General features: G+C 36.2%; 1 protein-coding gene and 1 long non-coding RNA gene across 2 annotated transcripts; both read right to left on the bottom strand.

Moving 5' to 3' along the window:
• Positions 1 to 15,546: 15,546 nt before the first annotated feature.
• LOC133029126 (uncharacterized) lies at positions 15,547 to 16,702 on the bottom strand. The gene is made up of 2 exons (XR_009683331.1): positions 16,515 to 16,702; positions 15,547 to 15,787 (listed from the first exon to the last, which is right to left on the bottom strand). It is a non-coding gene; the product is annotated as an uncharacterized LOC133029126 (long non-coding RNA).
• Positions 16,703 to 20,367: 3,665 nt separating this feature from the next.
• On the bottom strand, positions 20,368 to 22,503 carry LOC133039601 (uncharacterized). Its single transcript, XM_061118498.1, has 3 exons — positions 22,269 to 22,503; positions 21,368 to 22,163; positions 20,368 to 21,280 (listed from the first exon to the last, which is right to left on the bottom strand). Exons 1-3 carry the CDS (start codon positions 22,501 to 22,503, stop codon positions 20,368 to 20,370), a joined length of 1,944 nt encoding a protein of 647 aa, XP_060974481.1.
• Between the last annotated feature and the right edge of the window lie 358 nt (positions 22,504 to 22,861).

Here is a 22,861-nt window from a genome sequence, read left to right as displayed (position 1 = left end):
AACGCCTATGAGCTATCGAGACACTGGGAATGTGTCTCGCTATTAATGCCCCATCAGGTGTAAACTTGGACCTCCCCTATTCGGCCTAAAAGAAAAGACAGACAACCAGTAAGGATACTAGGAGGAGGGAAGCCGGCCATCTGCTTTCTTCCTTTGAATTACTAGGTCTGTGAACTGAGTCATCGGATGCAAAGCATAGCCGACATCAACGTGAAGTGCAGCCCTTCCATTTTTAGGTCTAGTGCTAGACCCTTGCCCACGGTGAGTTCTCAAACCAGGTCCAAGGTATCCACACTAAAGAAACCCGAAGTGGTTCTGCCCAAAGGAGCCTCCAAAGGAAAGAAGGTGGTGTCCTCATCTTCAAAGGCCAAAAGTCTCAAAGAAATTCCCTCTTCCGTTTCATCATCAGATTTTGAACCTGAAGAAGAGACCGAAAAGGATCAAGAATCACAGGGTGTGTCTGATTCAAGTGAAGAGTTTTTTCCCAAAGAAAAACCCTCTACTGATGATTCTGGGTCTGAAAGTGAAGTGCCTGAAGCTGAACCTGTCTGTAAAGCCCGCTTAGTTTAATTTGGAAATTAGCAGTTAATCATGATTTTTTATGAAAATTATTTATAGCTATTTAAATAATTTATTATACTGTTATTTATGGAATTCAGAAATGCATTGCTATGTCATTCAGTAGTTTTCATGTTTTGCATTTCCGGTGCTTGGTATTTTGGAACTCGGTGTTTGGCTCAGTAGAAATCACAACTTAGTATGTTAGTAGTTTGGGACGGGTTATTAGACATTGGGAATGTCGGGAATGGCCGGGAATTTAGAATTTCCCAAAAATACCCCTTTAGTGTGATTTATGTGGTTTTAGTGTGGAGGGGCAAAATGGTCTTTTTGCCCCATTAGTATTTTGTCTTTTAGTGATTTTTATTAAATGAAAAATAAATGTTATTTATGTTTTATTTGGCTGAAAAGAATCCTTTTTACTTAATTTTACTCTTCATAGCCTCATTTCAACACTTAGAAAAAATTAGAGAAAAGCTTTCAAACAAAACTCTCTCTTTCTTTCCTCCCACTTTCGGCCACCTTGGAGCAGCAAGGAGCTGGTCTTCTCCCTTGAAGTTTGCTTGTGAATTCATCTCCTTTTAAGGTTCATTTCAAGCTAGGTTAGCTCTTGCAACTTCTCTTTGTGTTTTGTTGAATTTTGATGAAAAGATGGTGATGCATGCATGAATTCTTAGTTGTTGTTGCTGCTGTGATCTTGTGTTGTTTTCTGAGATGTAAGCATGTTGATTAGAGTTTAATTAAGCTTCTTGTAATGCTTGATTGTTAGATTATTTAAAGTTATGATTTTTCTATGCAAAAATATGATTTTCAAAGAGAAATATCTTGAATCTGTTGATGTGATGTTGTTGGGGTTTGTTATTGTTTTCAGAGGTTATTCTAAGCATGTTTAGGTAAGTTTAGATGGATTTGATTGCATGCTAGCTAGGTTTGCTCAAGTTTGAGTTTAGAACTCAAAGCTTGAGCTCTAATGGTGAATTTTGATTATGTGCAATCTGGGTGGTTTTGATGCCTTAGAAATGTTCTAGGGAAGGTATAGAACAGGTCTGGAAGGTTTCATGTGATTTGGGGTTGATTTGTGCAAGATATGAAAATTTGGGTTTGCTGCCTGCGAGGAACCGGAATTCCGGTTGTGCATCCGGAATTCCGGATGAGGGTTCTGAATTTTCCAGAACCGGAATTCCGGTTGGGCAACCGGTCTACCGGTTGGGGAAAATTCAGGGACCCTAGTTTTCCTCGTTTTTATGTTTTAGGGGGGTTTGCCATGCTTTTTATCGATAGGGAAACTTTTAGTTCCTAGTTTAAGTCCCCGGGAAGTGATTTAGCGTGTCACTTATAGTGTTGTGATTTTTATGGTTTAGGAGCCTGTAATCCGCCGCTCAGCTAAAGTTCCAGTCAGGTTGACCGGCACACCTGAATTCGGAATCCAGGTAAGATTAGTATAACAGTATGCATATGTAGATTACATGTTTAGCGTGCATGTAGGAAGCCTGTTATATTACATTAGTTATGTATGTTGGCTTCGAACCATCCAACCATGTCACGTCGGTACAGGCTGGAGTATGACCAAGAATGGAGTATGACCGGTTCGACCGATCAGCCGACACTTGGTTGGTGGTTCCGTACTATTGACGTATCTGTCGGTACAGCCGGAGTATGACCAGCGGCGGAGTATGACCGGTTCGGCCGATCGGAGGATATAGTAACACGTCGATGCAGTGGAGTATGACCAAGAATGAGTATGACCGGTTCGACCGATCAGGCTGTTACGTGTCAATAGTACCGTCCCTATGAACGTTCAAAACTCAGTACCATGTTGGACATGGCAGTAGTGGCTCAGTACCGTGTTGGACACGGCAGTAGCGGGACTCAGTATCGTGTTGGACACGGCAGTTAGGGTTATGATCAGGGGTATGGGCGTCTGATTGTAACCGGGATTATGTATGAGTATTATTATGCTTTTCTTACTGAGTCTGTTGACTCACAGTTCTACGTTTATGTGTAGGTAAAGGCAAGGCTAAAGCTGATGGACCGTGAGCGAGCTTGTGAAGATTGTACATGTCGGGACGGTTAGGCCTGGAGAGTACGATCCTCGGGACAGCGAGGCTGATTTTGTAACTGGTCGCTAGGCGACATTTATTTTGTGTATCAGTTAAACAGTTAAATCTTTTTGTAAATGATTTTATAATCGGGATCCCGAGTCTTTTGTAATATTAATTTATAAGTTTAATTAAAAAGAAAAAAATTTAATTAATCACGTTTTTCCATAAACCTCGTTGATTAGCAACGAGCTGCACATCATGTTTAAAAATCACGTAATACGCCTATGTTAGTTAGGGTGTTACACTGTCAGTGCAGAACCGGTTGTTGTCCCTGCTAGAATTCCAAAGAAGGACAAAGGAAAACGATCCATTGTTTCTCCAAGCCCTATTCTTCCTCATAAAAGAAAGAGGCCCTCTAGTATTACTCTTGAAAACTTCAAGCCCCATTCTCATTATTTTTGTTATAATGATAATGCTAGAGACATGAAATTTTATGAGAATAAGAATTTTACTATTGAGAAAAAGTTCAATGTCATTGCTGATAAGCCATTTGGGGTTTATAACATATTGAAAGAAAGACAATGGGTGGATACTTTGATCAGATTTGATGGCTATGTGGATCGAATTGTGAAGGAGTTTTATGCTTACATCACTGATGAGTGCCTCAATGAGGACTCTTTTATGTTTGGCAAAGTCTTTGTCAGGGGACACTGGTATTCCTTTACTGTAAAGGATGTGGCTGAAGCTCTCAATCTGCCTATGGGAATTGAGTCAACTGATGTGAAATTTGATCGTAAAAAGGTGTTCGGGTATCTCACTGGTGATAATGATGTGCAACTCTCCGACACAATGCATATGTCTCAACTCACCTATTACCATGCTGCTCTTATGAGGTTTACCCTATCCAATTAGTTTCCTTGTTCAAATCCGCTAAAATATTTCAAATGAACTTGCCTTCTTTTTGTATAAAGTTTCTATTGGTGCTGAAATTGATTTGGCTGACATGATTTGGGAGCAGATTGTTTCTCTTAGAAAGGGCAAGAAACCTAGACTCAATCTTATTTTTTCTCATTTGATTTATAAGATTTTGTCTAATCAAGAGGAGTTGATTCTTGAGAATGAAACCATAGAAATGACTACTGTTGGAACCACTTTTAAAGTTCCAGAGAAACCTCCTCAAGGAAAATCTGCTAAGAAAAAGGCTCGGTCTGCTTCCCCTAGTGCTATGATGAACCTGCTGCTGCATCTGCCTCCACTTCTGTTTCTACAGAAATGGTTGAATTCAACTCGCGTTTGGGAAGAATGGAGACAAGTCAAGCCTTACTTCTCAGGAGAATGGACAGCATCATGAAATTCTTCTGATCCAGTGATGATGAATAGGTGGTCCATTTTTTTTTTATCTTTTGCCTTTTATTTGTGTGTTTTGAACTATTATGACTTTGTTCGTATTTTTTGTTATCTTTGGCTCCTTGATAGACAAAAAGGGGGAGTAGTATTATTTTTTTTTTTTTGGATTGTGTTACAACTCTGGACCCTTATTTTAGGGGGAGTTGTCTTGTTTGTGGTTTGTAAGCTTTTCCGTATATAAAAAAAAAAGTTATTTTGTTTTATGTGTTAGAGTGCTTTTATGCAAGGGGAGTATTCTCTACACTCTTTTGTTTTTGTTTCTAACACTTGATGTAGGTTTTCTCCAAATAAAATGTTTCGTCAATCAAAGTGCCAAAGGGAGATTGTTAATTCCATTTTTGGCATATTTAATTGACAAAAATATTTTATTATTTATTGTATATTTTCGGCTGGAGTATTTAAATTGGTGTCCATATTTTGTTTATCTAAATTTAAAAGGAAAGTTGTCTAGCTTTCCTATTTATGGAAATTGAGGTAAAAATGGTAAGTTTGATTACAAAATTTATTCTTATCTAACGAGCTGGCAAATTCTGATCTTGTGTGAGTTTTCCATTTTGTTCGATCATATTTCTTCAGGAGAAAATCGGAGCTAAATTTTCATTTTCTATAAAAGGAAAGTCGTACTTACTGCTCACGATTATGTAAGTAAAGAAATAGAAATTCCTGGGCTGAATGAAGATTTATTTTAGGAAATTTTCTAGTGGGCTGGGATCTTGTTCAGACCGTGTGTAAGTTGTCAATAAGGTATATATTGATTATAAATACATCTTATTGCAGCTAGGTTTAGTATCTCTTTCATACACTTCGAATTGTATTCATATCTTAAGGAAATTAGAGTGTCTTTGTTTTGTAGAGAAGAGCTTGTTCGACTCTTACTCTATTTATTTGTATTTTGTATAGTCTTGAGTCTGTATTCAAGTCTACAAAGAAGAAGAACATCAATGCTACTTTCGGGAGAAGGTTTTACAAAGCTTTCGAGAGATTACTTTTCAAATCTTGCATCAGGAGGAAGCAAGCACTCTTCAAGGAGATCGAAGGGAGTTTGATCACTTGAAGTTTCAGCAAGATTTGATTGAAAGATAGAATACATCAAGCCTGCGGCATATAATAAGAGGGAGTCTATTTATGCATAAGTCAATTACTTTGTATTTTTTAGATCTATCTAATGAATCTTATCTCTGCGCGTGGCCCCGTGGACTAGTAACAATCTGAAAGGATTGTTGAAACTACGTACAAAAACCTTGTGTGTTTTTACTTTTCTGCACTGTTTGTTTTTCTGGTTTCTTTTGGAGTTATGGAGTTGTTTTCTGTAACTTCAAAAAACTATTTTCAATACCAATTTTATTATTCCGTATTTAATTAAATAATAAAAATAAGAATATTAAAATACGGAATTTCATATTAATATTAGCTAGGCCAGGACTTCCATTACTTTTCTATAAAATAAAATTATGTGATGATCGTTAATTCTTCCAGTATACTTTATAGTTGTATTATTATATATTAATTTGATTTTAATTACGTACCAACCAATGATTTGATACCAATCATGGAACATCGGCAGCTACCAGAACAAGCAGAGTCTCTCTGCTTTTATAGAAACCTCTTACATGCTTGCACATCTCAGTAAACGAAAATTAAATAAATACACAAATGCCTACTAAAAGCTTATATAATCAATAAATATTTATTTATTTTTGAACAAAATATATCCTATAAATAACTCATTTCAAAATACAAGTATGTTTAATTAATTATTTTCTCTTTTTCTTGAACTTTTCTGGAATCTAAAATACCATTATCCCACCATTGCAGTTTGCAAAATGGTTATTTCATTTGGTTTTGGTATTTTGATAAGAACTATAGCTATATACGTACAATATTACAATGGTATAATTAAATGCATACTTATAAAAATGCCTACATTTCAAAGAAGTCAATTATAGCAAAAAGTCCCTGGTTGGTACCAAAATGAGATTGTAATCTTCTCAAAACTTTCTTATATTTATTAATGAAGTGTATGTACAGTTATTTGATGTCCCACCAAATAAGCCCCCACCACACCACTTTAATTCACAATTAAAATATTTATAAATGAATATGAGGGTAACGTTTACCTTGACTATATGTACATATACCTTTAACGATGAACGTGTTTGAACCGGTTAAATTTATTCTTTGCATGACTTAAGACCAAAAATAGAATACATAACTAATTATAGAATTAGAATTTCTTTTTTGTTTGTTTGTGGCAACTACTTATAGTTATTATCAAATTTAATAAATATATATTATAATTTTGAACTGAAGTTTTATATGTATATTAAGTCTTGTCTTCAACCAACAATTTATGTCTCACTATTAAAAAGAGTTTAGAATTTATGTACATAAGATAAAATCGTGATTTATCTAAATATATATTATTGTTGAGTACAGAACTTCGTTTAATTAAATTAAATTTAGAGAACTTCAAAAAAGATCTTAAATAAATATTATGAGAATTAAATGTATATAAAGGATATAAAGGCACGAGAAGAATATAGTAAAATTTATTTAGTTAAAGAATCAATATTCTTTCTTATTTTACATAATTTTGAGAGAATTTTAGTACAAGTAAATTTGTCCTTCCTCTAGCTTTATTTACTTCTCTTTGTAGATCTCATGAGAGGTTACTAATTCTTATATTTTAAGGAAGTTGTGATACCATAAATATGTGTGTCAAAGGTAATTTTGATGCCTATAATGTGGTTAAGTGGGCGTTTACCCACCAGAGGTTTGGATGCATTCCTATTCCCACGATCCCTGAACACCTTGTTTGTAATGACCGCGAGGTCTAGTTATCATTTTATCTAATATATAATGCTTTAAAAAAAAATGTACACTTTCTACAAAATTAAATTAAAAATATGTGTCAGCTTGATAGATTAAATATAAACTCGTACTAAATTAGTACAATCTTAAATAATATCACATTTAAATATATGAGCAACAAGCTCTTGAAAAACCTTAAGTAGTTATCCTTAATGATGCAAATCCGAAAAACATGAAATTTGTTATTCTATGTTTTATAGACATCTTATTACTAATTACGATTGTTGATATATCACACAAGCTTGAGTTGTCCAATCAACTCCTAAGAAAGTTCTCTTCATCAAATTCACAAGAGAGCCTAACCAAAATATGTAATTTTATATATTTGCATGTTAATTATTTCTATATAGCCTTTGATCAGTATAGCGAGAAGAAGAGGCCAACAAAGCTTGGAAAATATGCAAAATATAGACATTTTTTCACTTTGACAAATAGTTAAGTGGTGACCAAATTACTACGCTCAGAGATAATTTGCTAGTAGATAAATTTGCTCTTAGATAAGTTTGCTCGTAGATAACTGTGCTTAAAGATAAATTTACTGGTAGATAAATTTTCTCATAAATAAGTATAATCGTAGATTACTCTGCTCGTTGATAACTATGCTCGTAGATAACTGTGCTCAAAGATAAATCTGCAAGTATAAAAATCTACTCGTAGATAATTGTGCTCAAAGATAAATCTACAAGTAGATAAGTCTACTCGTAGATAACTGTACTCAAAGATAAATCTGCTCAAAGATGATTCAATCTTCTTGAAGATAACCCAATATGTTTAGATAGATAACAAATGGAGACACTCTATAGCGAATAACTCGTGGTACTAGCGAGCTGAACCTCAACAAATCAAATTCCTCTTCACAAGGGGACATGCCCAAAGATCACTAATTAAAGTGGTTATAATTGAAGAAGAAAACTTCTATCTGATCACAACCAGAAAAATAAGATAACTTATAAATTAAAAAAACTTGGTCCATAACAGAAAAGGTTAAACTAGTAACATAGAAAAGAAAAAATTACAAAATGTGAAAGTTAAACTAGCACGTGTATTGTAAATTGCTTATGAAATAAGATTTTAATAATAGACTAAGCTCATCATGCTTATACATATATATAAATATGTCATTCATGGCATATGTATTACAAATTACTTTTTGAATGAAATATTAAGTAATACTCTTAGCCATCATGTTTATACGTGTAAATAAACATGGCATTCAGGGTATATGTATTAAAAATTAATTTTTGAATTAAGTTTTAAGTAATACTCTAAGCCCATCATGTTTATACATAATAAACATGTCATTCAGGGCATATGTATTACTAATTACTTTTTGAAGTAAGTTTTAAGTAATACCTCGAGCCCATCATGTTTATACGTATAAATAAGCATGTCATTTGGAGCATACGTATTATAAATTACATTTTGAGTTAAATTTTAAATAATAGTTCAAGCCTATCAAGTTTATACGTATAAATAAACATATATGGTCGTAATACACGTCCATGCATCTAGTCGTAGTACACACTCTGAATGAATCTAGCCAAAGTACACACTCCCATCCATTTAGTCGTAGTACATACTCCCAATGCATTTAGTCATAGTACATAGTACTTCCAATGCATCTAGTCATAGTACATACTCCCAATGCATCTAGTCGTAGTACATACTCTCAATGCATCTAGTCGTAGTACATACTTCCATGCATCTGATCGTTGTATATGCTCACATGCATCTAGTCGTAGTACATGCTCCCATGGATCTGGTTATAGTACATGCCCTCATGCATCTGGTCATAGTACATGCTCCCATGCATCTGGTCATAGTACATACTCCTAATATTACTAGTCTTAGTACATACTCCCTGCTTCTGGCCATAGTACGCACTCCTAATGCATCTAGTTGAAGTACACACTCTCATACATCTGGTCATAGTACATACTCCCAATGCATCTGGTTGTAGTAGATACTCCAAATGTCTCTAATCGTAGTACATACTCCTAATGAATCTATTCATAGTGCATACTCCCATGAAACTAGTCGTAGTACATGCTCCCATGCATCCGGTTGTAGTACATGCTCCCATTCATCTTATCATAGTACATGCTCTCATGCATCTGGTCATAGTACATACTCCTAATTTTTTTGGTTGTAGTACATACTCCATGCTTCTAATCGTAGTACATACTCCTAATATATCTAGTCATAGTACATACTTCCATGCTTTTAGTCGTAGTTAGAGATGGAAATTTATACCGCGGGGACCTGCCCCTAATGTGGTGGATTCCCTGTCTTGGTGATTAATGGGGCGGTGGTGGGAGATAATTTCAATACCTAAAACGGGGATGGAGCGGGGGCGGGGCGAGGATAATACTATTTGCACCATATCCGATCCCGGTGTAGATATACATAATTTCTTTTTTATTCTTAACATATATATAGTATATATATCATTAATAATCAAAATTATTTTGATTATCATCCATAATTAAAATTATATATCATATGCTTAAATTATGAAGATCTAATGACGATAGTAAACTGATGATCATTGTAGATTACATGTGTAAAGATATTTTCTTCTTGATTCTTAGTTTCATCTCTGTTTACTTTTTAATTTGTTGGGAGGCTTGAGAGGTATGAGACTATGATACTATACTTGGGTTATAATTTTTTTATTTTTTTAAAAAAACTTTGAGACATATTTAGTTTTTATCTTCTACTAGGTTATGCTTTTTTAGGTAGATTTATCTTTTATCTTCTATAGATTATGAATGCATAATAAATATTTGTGAGAATATTCATTTAATTTAATTTTTTTTTCATTTTGTCTTAATGGATACCCGATGGGTTCCCCATAACCGATGGGTATTCTCCTACCCCGAATTCGTAGGTTATTAGACGGGGATGGGGGTATAAATAGATAGCAGGGATGGGGGTATAAATAGATAGCGAGGATGGGGGCGGGGATTGCATTCCCCATGCATTAACCGCCCAATTTTCATCTCTAGTCGTAGTATATACTCCCATGCTTCAGGTTGTAGTGCATATGATTCCATGCATCAATCATGAGAAACATAAATGAGATGCTCGTAATACACATGACTCAGAATAAGTAAGAGCCAACTTGTATGTTATAAAATGATCTACTTGGAGTGGTGCCAAAAACAATGGGAAAGCAACGTATAAGAAGTCAGCTTTGTGCATGCCACAAAAAACTGACTTAGGGGCAATTGTTATGCTCATTTTTTGGACTATTTAATGAAAAATTTGAATTGAGTGCCATGTGGCATAGATAATAAATTCTTGCAAAAAATACATTGTGGGACAGGTCAAAAAAAACTCAAGACTCAACCTGTGAGGTGACCTCATCTACATAAGGATCACAAGGTTTGTGAAATAAGATATTTCAGCGTTGTTGGTATGTTATTTTGGTAAAATATTTAGCATCTCGTAATACAAAGATCTTGCATCTCCTCGTATTACACAGTAGTGATGCATCACCTCGTAATACACAGTCAGTAATGCATCACCTCGTAATACACAGTCAGCAATGTATTACCTCGTATTACACAGCAGCAATGTATTCTGCTCACAAATAACATGGTCTGACCAAGTCAAATACCACTTCAAGGACCACTTCTTTGTATTTAAAATATAAAACAATCATTTATACATATCCAAATATTCAGTTATACGTTAAACGTGGGCATTAACCATCCATCAATTCTATTTTTCACTAAGATTAGATTGAGTAACCACCATCTTATCCCTATGAACAAGGGTTCACTCAAAGGGAAATATGGAGCATTTCTAATTTATAGAAACTCGATCAAATTGTAAACACAATCAAAATTTAGAAATAATATTGACTCGTGGAGTATAACTAGTAATCTGGAACTCCTTCACGAAGAAAGGCTAGCTTTTCGTGAAGACCCTTCTGGAAGGATAAGGAAGCCTTCCAAGATTGGCTTTTGCGAGTGAACAACTTTCCAGGAATGAATTTTGGAGACATTTTCATTTGGAGGAACTATACCACAAATTCCACCTAGTTACTTCAAATTAAAAAGTATGACAATGATGAAGAAATAATGCAGCCATCATAGATGGTGTTTTAGGAATCTCAGTATGCTAACTTATGAGATTGATTAAGTTCAAGAAATACTTGAACATGTTTACTGTCAAGACCTTAGTCCCAACATCAGCAGGATTATCTTCTGTCCTGACCTTCTCTAAATCAACCAACCATTCTTCTATCTTCTCTCTAATGCAGTAGAGTCTTATATTTATATGTTTGCTCCTTTCATGATAAATTGGGTTCTTACAAAGATTGATGGATGACTGGCTATCTAAATACACAGTCACTCCCCCTTTGATTTGTTTCAATTCATAAAGAATTCCCCGAAACCATAATGCTTCCTTGAATGCTTCAGTAGTCTCCATGAATTCTGCTTCCATGGTGGACAGAGCAACCACGGACTGTAAAAGGGCTTTCCAACTTATACAGTTCTAGTTTGTTAAGAAAATGTAGGAATTGGTTTATTTCCTGGTATCTCTGTTCAAGGCATAGTTAGCATCCACGAACCCTTTTAACTCCAATTCTCCTTTTTCTTTCTCATAGGCCAAACCATAATCCCAAGTGCCCTTCAAGTACCTTAATAACCATTTGAGGGCCTTTCAATGTTCAATGCCCGGATCAGACATGAACCGACTTAGGATGCTTAAGGCGTGAGCTATGTCTGGTCTAGTACTCACCATCACGTACATTAAACATCCTAAGACCATTGCATAGGGTACATCCTTCATCTCCTCCTTCTCCTTTGAGCTATTCAGACACTATTCCTTTGACAAAATGAACTGCCTCCCTAACAGAATGGATGTACTGTTTTCATCTTCCATGTTGAACTTTGAATAGCTTTCTTGATGTACCCGGACTGCTTTAATCTAATGGTCCTTTCCTTCCAGTTCCTTGAAACTTATATACCAAGTATCTTTTGAATTGGACCAAGCTCCTTCATCTCAAATTCTCTTTTAAGCTTGGCTTTGATACTTTTGATCACATATTTATCCTTGCTCATGATGAACGTAACATCCACATAGAGCAGTAAGAACACGGTTGTAGATTGCTCCAAATTTTTGAAATATAAGCAGTGATCGATCATATGCAAATAATTGAACTCGATTTTTTGCATACAAATATTAAAACGTTTATTCCATTGCCTTGGGGACTATTTCAAACCATAGAGGGGTATGTTAAGCTTGCACACTAATTCAACTCATTTCCCTTTCACCTGAACAACTGAACAGTAAACATCTAACTTTATTCAATAAGGTTCGATTCATCCTCTTAGTAACACCATTTAGCTTTGAGGTCTTCACTACAGTTCCATGCCTAGTGATTCTATAGTCTTGACACAACATGTCAAATTTAGTGTTGATAAACTCTAACCCATTTTCTGTCCTAAGGTTCTTAACTTTGAGATCATTTTAGTTTTCCACCTGAGTTTTCCAAATTCTAAACTGTTCTTGATGCTCATTCTTGGTTGATAGCAAATAGGTCCAAACACACCTACTATAGTCATCAATTATTGAAAGAAAATATTTCTTACCGGAGTGAGTAGGTACCTTGTATGGCCTCTAAAGATCAGCATGCACATATTCGAGTATCTTTTTAGTTGTGTGCCTTGTCGGAGTGAACTTCAGCTTATGTTGTTTCCCTAAAACACAAGCTTCACAAAATGGTAAGGAACAAGAATTTAAATTTTCAATTATACCTTGTTTGTGGAGTTCTTTGAGGCCTTGTTCACTGATATGTCCAAGTCTGTGATACCACAATTGTATATTCGATTCTAGTCCTTTCACCATACTTGCTTCTCCAGTTGGGATAGTTTCTCCTTGGAGAATATATAAGCCATTGATCTTTTCTCATTTCATCACTACAAAAGAACCTTCAGTGATCCTCAACTTTCGTGCATGAACTTGTATCCATATCCTTCATCTTCAAGCACACCCAGGGACACGAGGTTTCTTCTAAGCTCGGGGATGTGCCTTACGTTCGCCAACACCTTGATTCCACCATCATACTATTTGATGGCTACCTTCCTAGTTCAATGACCCTGCATGAATGATCATTACCCATTAGAGCTTTACCTCCATCTGCTGATTTATAATCAAAAAATGACTCTCAACTCGGACACACATGATAAGTGCATCCGGAGTCAAGAATCCACTCCCTGTTCATTGAAGATTCTGAGAAGGAGAACAGGTCTCCATTTGTTGAGCAATCATCACTATCCTCTGTGATTGTAGCAGAGTCCTTCTTAGAGTGATGATGTCGGATGTCCTTCCTCTCTCCATTAAGAGATTTGTTGAAGCCCTGTTACTCTTTATACTTCTTGCAAAATCTTTGCAAGTGTCCAGACCTGCCACAGAAGTAACACTTTCCTTCTCGCTGGACTTTGATCTTGATTAAGAGTGATGGTGTTTACTCTTCGAGCTTACTTTCTTGGGCGATCTACCTCTTGCCAAGTACACTTCTTCTTTCTTGGATTTCTTTTGCAATTGTAATTCAAAATCTTTCAATTTTAGTGTGGCAAGCACATCCTCTAATGTAATCACGTCTCTTCCATACTTGATAGCAGGCTTGACTTTTTGATATGTAATTAGAAGCGATCTCAACAAGATGATGATCTGGCTTTCTTCATCAGCCTTGTGATTTATTCTAAAATTGTATAGCATTTTTTAGCAAATTTATCTTGCTAGCTATTGATGGTTTTCAGTATAGTTTTTCCAACTTGTTCCAAACTCCTTTTGTTGTCTTCTCTACGATGAGTTTTCTTCAAACACTGTTTGATTGATACATGATGATTGTGTAGTAAGCTATCTCTTCCATTTCTGCTTTTTCCTCTAGTTTCTTTTCTGCCAATAACTTCACATCTCCAAGAACCTTAGAGACGTTTTGGTGCACAAAGATTCCTTTCGAACTTTCTCTCCATATCGCAAAGTCTCTTGTTCCATCGAATTTCTTTAATTCAAATCTCGCCATTGATGACATTCAGAATTTTTTCAAGAATTGTAGCAGGAATAATCTTAATTTTACATTCTTGATCGAGTACCAAGCTCTAATTTGTGAGAAAATTACAACTAAAGGTGTAGAATTAAATTAACTAAACTTTAAACAATCAAAGAATTAGCAATGACAAGATTAATAAATCACTAACAATAATCAGATGAAAAACAAGGATAAATAGAGTAAGGGAAAACCAGAAAACAAAGAAAACAACACCAAAATATATACTGGTTCAAGTCCAATAGATCGATATGATCTATGGCTCTACTCCAGTTCTGGAATACCACCAAATTCTCTTTATTGATTGAGCAAGAACAGGTACAATATAGTCGAGAAAGATTCTCTATTGAGTTCTCTCAAGGTGTTTCAACTCTCACACTCTTACCCAAGAGTCTTCTCCATTTATAGAAGATTCTTCTTACAAAACTCAAACCCAGTCTCTCTCTCTCTCTCTCTCTCTCTCTCTCTCTCTCTCTCTCTCTCTCTCTCTCTCTCTCTCTCTCTCTCTCTCTCTCTCTCTCTCTCTCTCTCTCTCTCTCTCTCTCTCTCTCTCTCTCTCTCTCTCTCTCTCTCTCTCTCAATCTAAATCTGAACCATATATTCTAAAAATGACAAGTGAGGTGGTATTTATACGTTTAGGATCAAGATCATATAGTTAGTGGCTCCAAGAAATGAGGTTGTTGAGTTAGTTAGGCAATAACTAACTTAACCAACACTCCTTTGAGCGAGATCTCCATGTCAACGTAAGTCTTAGTGCATCTAGGAATATATATGAGCTTCTCAGATCACGGACTAAGGGCACTCGCGGTAGGAGATTCCAAATAGGATAGAGCCAACTGGAGTCGAATATCTGAAACTACCTTTCCAGGATGAACAACATAGTAATCTGAAACTCCTTCCCGGAGAAAGGCTTGCTTTTTTTGAAGACCCTTCTTTGAAAGACAAGGAAGCCTTCCAGGACTAGCTTCCGTGAGTGAACAACTTTCCAAGAATTACTTTTAGAGACCTTTTTTATTTGGAAGAACTATACCACAAGTTCATTTTTAGGGACTTCTAATTAATCATAATTTGGTCGGGTAGATACATGAAAACTTTGAATTTATTTTGACGATTTAGAATCTAATTCTACACTTATTTACTGAAGAAAGATCACAGACAACCCCTTTTATAAAAATGCTAGAAATTAAGTTATTCAGGTTACATGTTTTAGATGAATACATCAACATCAGTTAGTTAAAATATTTTTTTGTTTTAGTTTTTCATAAAAATAAAAATAACAAATAACAAAAGAAATTAAAAAAAGAACCATTTTTTTAATTTATTAATCTCATAATCTACAAATTTACAAATATGTGAGCATGTTTTTTGGGAACAAAATACTTGTTATATTTTTACTTTGTGAAATATAAAAATACATTGTTAAAATATAATTTTATGAAAAAAAAAATGCTCCAATAATTTAAGGCTTATTTGTACGGTGGGTTCTTAAACTATACATGTTTTGGCAATTTCGTTCCTAAACTTTATTTTTATAGTAAATTGGTCCCCAAATGTAACGCCCGTACATTTATAAAAATATTAATTTTGTTTACAAGCGTTAAACGCGGAAAATCATATTGTCGCATTTTTATTTAATATTTGAAAATGTTCACAACTGGCCAGTTTTCGTACAAAAGACATAATAATTAATAACTAAAATAATTGCGACATAAGTTTAATAACGTAAATAAATAAATAGAGCGCCCTAGACCGCCCGCAGTTATATGGCCCTCAGCGAGTTCACACACACAAGCATCCAAAGTTCCACGCGCCACCGGCATTCTAGACTTTTAATTACTTTGGTCTGCACATGGTAATTTAATAAGGGTGAGTTACTAAACTCAGTAAGGAAATGTGTGTCAGGTAGTCACATAAATAAAAAAAAAAACTTAATTAAAATGCACATGCAAATATTTAGGCAGATAGCAAAACATAAACTTAATCATATCACTAGTCACTAATAATTAGGTTCTAAGCTAAATCACATAATAATGATTACGCCCGAGTCCAATTTTGGCAAATAAACTCGAGCTATTGGACTAAATGGCGGAGGGCTGGGCTCAGTAAAATCGTACCCACTACTAAATGGCCCCCTATCTACCATATAGACCCAACAGTCAAGTATTTAACCATTATCTTCTCGGTCAAATCATGTCACATAAATTATAATCTGCCTAATTTAAATAATGTCAAACTACTATACATTATTTAAATAATATAACAATCATAATTAAATAATGTGAATCTTATAAACACACTATTTACATACATACTTAAATAACATGAATCTTATAAACACATTATTTAAATATATACCTTTAGCAATGGCCATGCTCTAATACTGTAAACATACATAAATAACATGAATCTTATAAACATATTATTTAAATAAATATTATACAGTACATTAAATAACAGACAATAAAGAGTTAGGCAGAAGACCTTAGTTAACTTCTCTTTTACTATTCCCACTCTTTCTATGAATGTTATTACATACAGAAAACTTATATTTTTCTACTTAATTTCCTTACCTCGAATGTGGAGAACCTAGCTTGATTGCGAGAGTGATCCCAGAGAACCAATAATTGTTTTATGAAAAACCTAAATTTCATACTTATTAATTAGAACACATTATAGGGGTATATATGTATATATATATATATGAAACCTTAACTTTGAATCTAGAAACCCAAAAAAATATACCTTAGCTTCCAACTGAAATCTAGTTGAGCACTAGAATGTGAATGTAAATGGTGGTGGCAGTGGTGGTGGTATGATATACGACATGTATATATTTGAGTGGATTCTGGTGATGTGAATAGAATCGTGATGATATCAAAACTTATAAAATTTGTAGAAGGTATATATGTTGGTGTAGTGATATGTGGGGATACTGAGGTGGAAAGGATAACTAAAGTTTTGGCCTTAAGAGACTAGAAGGAGAACATGAGAAGGGGATTAGTGGCTTCGTAGTGGAGTGCCAAGGAGCAAGAGAGGGTAACAGTGTCAAGAGAATTTTGGTTTCAAGTAAATTGAGTGTGATGATGAGAGAGAGCTTATTTGAGTGAAGCCTTTTTGAGTGAAGTGGAGTGGTATTTATAAGTCTCAAACCTTTAAATAATAAATAAAATATTTAAAGTCTAATCATCTTATATGAATACTTGGTCAACAACTCCCCACAAAAGACGAACTTGCCATTTGAACTAGTCTTCAATAGTTATTTAAAAAAAAAAAAAAAAAAAAAGTTGATCTCTCCATGACCTCCATGTAAATATTCTCTCAATGTTTTAAAATTTGAATTTCAAATGTACTTATCATATGAAACTAACTATTTGAATAAGTCTCTAACTTATTCCATATATTGCTCACTCTTAATACTACAACAAAAGACACCATCAAACTTCAAACTTAACCCACATGTACTATTCCTCATGCACGTACACTAATAATAACAATAATAATAATAATATCCATGGCTTTTATAATAACAAAGATTATAACTAAGAAACTAAATATAAATAAAGATACTATTGAGTAATATCTTAATTTTATAAGCCCAATCCAAAATAATTTTACAATCTAAGGCCTTATTTGATGACCCATTTATCACTTAATTCTCATAAAAAAAAAAAATTACAAAATACAAGTAAATAACATATTTTATGCAATCACTATTTCCACATCGAGATTTCTAGACCAGCGTAATAGAAAAATAATAACTAAATATTTTGGTTATTACAATCTACCCTCCATAAAAGAATTTCGTCCTCGAAATTTACTTACTTGAGAATAACTCGGGATACTGATTCTGCATGTCCTTCTCCAACTCCCATGTCACTCCACAGGATTTTTACTAAGGGTATAGTCTTATTTCGTAAGACTTTTGTTCCTTTTCCTATCACGCGCACAGGGCGTGCCATATAACTCATGTCCTGCTGCAAGTTCAAGTTCTCGTATTTAAGCACATGTGTCGGATCAAGTACATACTTCCGTAACATGGATATGTGGAAAACATTATGTGTTTCTGCTAATGTTGGTGGTAGGGCCAAACAGTAAGCTACTTGACCAACTCTATCCAGTATCTCAAAAGGACCTATAAATCTTGGGCTTAACTTTCCCCATTTTCCAAAACGCATAATTCCCTTCATAGGTGACACCTTCAAGAACACTAAGTCCCCTACAGAAAACTCAACCTCCCGTCTTTTCAAATCTGCATAACTTTTCTGTCTACTTTGGGCGGTGAGCATCCTTTGCCGTATCTTTTCAACTACTTCTGAAGCTTCTCTTACTGCTTCTGGACCTAAATAGCGTCTTTCTCCAACTTCATCCCAATGAAGCGGTGACCTACATTTTCGTCCATACAACATCTCGTATGGTGCCATTCCGATTGTGGCTTGATAACTATTATTGTAGGAGAACTCCATTAGGGGTAAATACTTGCTCCATGAGCCAGTGAAGTCTAGTATACACGCTCGAAGCATATCCTCGAGTATTTGGATGGTGCGTTCAGATTGTCCATCTGTTTGGGGATGAAATGCTGTACTTAATTTCAATCGCGTCCCCATTGCCTTATGTAGACTCTCCCAGAACTTGGAGGTGAATACTGAACCTCTATCAGAGACTATCGTCTTTGGAACTCCATGCAGTCTCAATATCTCTTGCACGTACAGTCGACATCTGCTGCGTTGTAAGTAGACTTTCTTTGGAACAAAGTGTCTTGACTTGGTGAGTCCGTCTATAATTACCCAACTGAGTCGTGTTGCTTGGTTGTTCGGGGTAGTCCTGTCACAAAATCCATGGCTATATCTTCCCACTTCCATTCTGGGATTTCCAAGGGTTGCAACATCCCTGCTGGTCTCTGATGTTCAGCCTTAACTTGTTGACAAGTGAGGCATCTAGCTACGAATTCAGCTACATCCTTCTTCATCCCTGGCCACCAATACAAGGTTTTTAAGTCATTGTACATTTTGGTTGACCCTGGATGCATTGAGTAGGGTGTAGTGTGTGCTTCCATCATGATCTTTCTTTTAAGCTCTATGTCGTTGGCTACACACACTCTTCCTTTATACCTTAGCATGCCGTCTGTACCTTCGGAGAAATCCTCTGCCTCCTTCTCTGGCATGCCTGCTCTTTTCTTCTGTAAGAACTCATCAACAATCTGTGCATCTTTAAGTTCTTGTAGCAGCATCGAGACAATGGTTAGGTTAGCTAGATTTTGTGTAATGATCTCTATACCACTTCTTTGGAGTTCTTGTTGTAGTGGCATTTCCATTTGTGCCAGTATTGCCAAGCTGGCATAACTGCGTCTACTTAGCGCGTCTGCTACTACGTTGGCCTTCCCCGGATGGTAGTGGATTTCACAATCATAGTCCTTAACAAGCTCTAGCCATCGCCTCTGCCTCATGTTGAGTTCCTTTTGCGTAAAGAAGTACTTCAGACTCTTGTGGTCGGTATAAATTTCACATTTCTCCCCGTAGAGATAGTGTCTCCATATTTTTAGCGCAAAAACTACTGCTGCCAACTCCAGATCGTGTGCTGGGTACCTTTGTTCATACTCCTTAAGTTGTCTTGAGGCATACGCTACTACTTTGTCATTTTGCATCAACACGCATCCCAGCCCTTGTTTCGATGCATCGCAGTACACGACAAACTTATCCTTGTTATTGGGAACACATAATACAGGGGCTGTTATTAGTTTGTCCTTAAGTGTTTGGAAGCTACCCTCACACTTTTCTGACCAGACAAACTTCTGCGTCTTTCGAGTCAAGTTGGTTAGAGGAGTTGCGATCTTGGAAAATCCTTCAACAAAGCGTCTATAGTAACCAGCTAGACCCAAGAAGCTTCTTACTTCACTTGCAGTCTTAGGTGTTGGCCAGCTCTTGACCGCTTCAATCTTTGTAGGATCCACCTCGACTCCATCTTTGGAAACTATATGGCCTAGGAATGCCACCTTCTCTAACCAGAATTCACATTTCTTGAATTTGGCATATAGTTGGTTCTCCTTAAGTCGGTTTAGAGTCATACTCAGGTGTTCCTCATGTTCCTCCATAGTTTTGGAGTAGATAAGAATGTCATCAATGAATACAACAACAAACTTATCTAGGTACTCCTTGAACACCCTATTCATCATATCCATGAAGGCTGCTGGGGCGTTAGTTAGTCCGAAAGACATTACTAAAAACTCATAGTGTCCATACCGTGTTACGAATCTTGTCTTGGGTATGTCTTCCTTCGGACCTTCGGTGGTGATACCCCGGATCTTAGATCTATCTTTGAGAACACGGTAGGAGCCTTGCAATTGATCAAAGAGATCGTCAATCCTTGGCAAAGGATACTTATTCTTGATGGTCACCTTGTTGAGCTCACGGTAGTCTACGCACATCCTCATACTTCCATCTTTTTTCTTGACTTTGAGAACACAGCCGAGCCTTGCAATTGATCAAAGAGATCGTCAATCCTTGGCAAAGGATACTTATTCTTGATGGTCACCTTGTTGAGCTCACGGTAGTCTACGCACATCCTCATACTTCCATCTTTTTTCTTGACATAGAGTACCGTTGCACCCCAAGGTGAGTAACTCGGTCTAATGAACCCTTTGTCTAGCTCCTGTAGTTGTATTTTAAGCTCTTTTAACTCATTAGGTGCCATTCTGTATGGAGCCTTTGAAATTGGATTAGTCCCTGGGGCTAATTCGATGATGAACTCCACCTCTCTGTCTGGAGGTAGTCCCGGTAAATCTTCTGGAAAGACCTCTGGAAATTCACAGACTATGTGCACATTCTCCACATTTAGTTGCGTCTCTATTGCTCGATCCACTACGCTGACCAAGAATGCCAGACACCCCGCCTTCATTAGCTGACTAGCTTTTAGGGAAGAGATTAATGGAGTCCTCAAGGCCAGCTTGTCGCCCTTGAAAGTAAACCGATCCCCAGCCTTTGTTTCAAAAACGACCAGTTTCTTTCGGCAATTGATTGTCACACCGTGACTAGATAGCCAATCCATCCCAAGTATAACATCATATTCCTTCATTTCCAGCTCTATTAGGTCGCCCATAAGTTCTTTGCTTTCGATTATGATAGGTACATCTCGCATTCTTCTTGTTGATAACATGGTTTCTCCCGAGGGTAATTCCGTCACAATACCACATCTAAGTAGGTCACATGGCTTATCTATACTATCAATTACCCTAGTAGCTATATAAGAATGAGTAGCTCTAGAATCAAAGAGAACATTATAAGGCAATCCGTAAATAGAAACCTGACCTGAGACAACAGTGTTGCTTGTGGCCGCTTCTCCTCTGGTGAGAGCAAACACTCGAGCAGGAGCGAGTAGGTTCTCCTTCTTTTGTCCCTTTGGGCAATTTTTCTTCAGATGGCCTGGCTACCTGCAATTGTAGCACACCCCTGACTTCATCTTACACTCCCCAAGATGTTTCCTATTGCATGTGGGGCAAATTGGGAATTCTACATAGGACCTTTTCACCCCATTGTTGTTATTTTGGACCACTGCTTTCCCCTTTTTATCACGATCATTACTGTGATTTCCCTCGTGTTTTCTCTTATTCTCTTGATTTCCTCCATTGTTTCTTCGGGCTTCCCACTTAGCAGCATTCTCCTTCTTTATATCATTTTCGAGCAACTCAGCTTCAAGAGCTTTTTCTAACACCTCAGCATAAACTGTGTTGGTCCCCACCATGATTTTCACATCTTTTTTAATCATGGGGTTCATCCCCTTCAAGAACCTTTTGACCCGAAGGGCCTCGGTTGGTACGATCTCTTGTGCAAACTTTGCCAGACGGTCAAATTGCCTAGCATACTCCGTGACAGTGAGATTGTTCTGCCTCAGATTCATAAACTCATCTTCTTTTGCAGCCAGTATGGCGGCACTGTAGTATTTCCTGTTGAACACATCAACAAAGTCCAACCAGGTCATAGTTGTTATGTTGCGACTTTGTCTTACTACTTCCCACAGGATCCGTGCATCCTTTTTAAGTAGGTGGCAAAGACAGGATACTCTTTCCCTATCAGTGAGGTCCATATATTCTAATATGGACTCCACTGAGCGCAACCATTCCTCAGCTTCAAGTGAGTCCGAGCTCCCATTGAATATTGGTGGTTGTTGTTTCCTGAATCGCTCGTACACAGGTTTAAAACGTTGTATTGGTTCTGGATTCACTGCAACTGGTTGAAGAGCTAGGTTTCTAACGGCTGGATTTTGATTCCGGCGTAACTCTTCATTCTGAGCTCGTAGCCTTGCAATTTATTGAGTTAGCTCCTCACGTATACGAGCGTTTTCTCGGAGTATTTCAGCTTGAGCATTGGGAGGTGCTTGTTGTTGTTCGAGTGCTACTTCATCTACCGGTGCTATCGATGCTCCTTGTCTACCTCCCTTACCGCTTGGGCCTCCACGTCGGCCTCCGCGTCGACCATCACCTCGGCCTCCGCCCCTTGCGGGTGCTGGAGTTGCATCCACGTGGATGTTTCTATTACCGTTGATTCGAACTGATCTTCTTGGAGACATTATTTCCTAATGTTCCTTGTTTGTTTCTAAGAATCTCTAAAAGAAGATAAACTTGAATAAGATATCCCTATTTTAAAAAAAAAAAATGCCCATACTTGCATAACTAGTTCACAAATAATTTCTATTTATTCAAAGATCAAATAAATAATCACATAAAATAATAAGACACACATTTTTTTTTTATATGGTTACTTAAAGAAAAAATTTCTATGATTTTTTTTTAAGAGTCATATGGTGCTATCTAACATCAAGTTCTAAAATTTCACCCAAAAATTTTATTTAAACTAACTTGAAATATATTTATATGTATTAAAAAAATTATTTCATATGGGTAGTACCTAAACTTGGATATTGGTAC

This window comes from Cannabis sativa, chromosome 7 (assembly GCF_029168945.1).
Source record: "Cannabis sativa cultivar Pink pepper isolate KNU-18-1 chromosome 7, ASM2916894v1, whole genome shotgun sequence".
Lineage (NCBI taxonomy): Eukaryota > Viridiplantae > Streptophyta > Magnoliopsida > Rosales > Cannabaceae > Cannabis > Cannabis sativa.
This window is presented reverse-complemented; position numbering and strand designations above follow the sequence as displayed.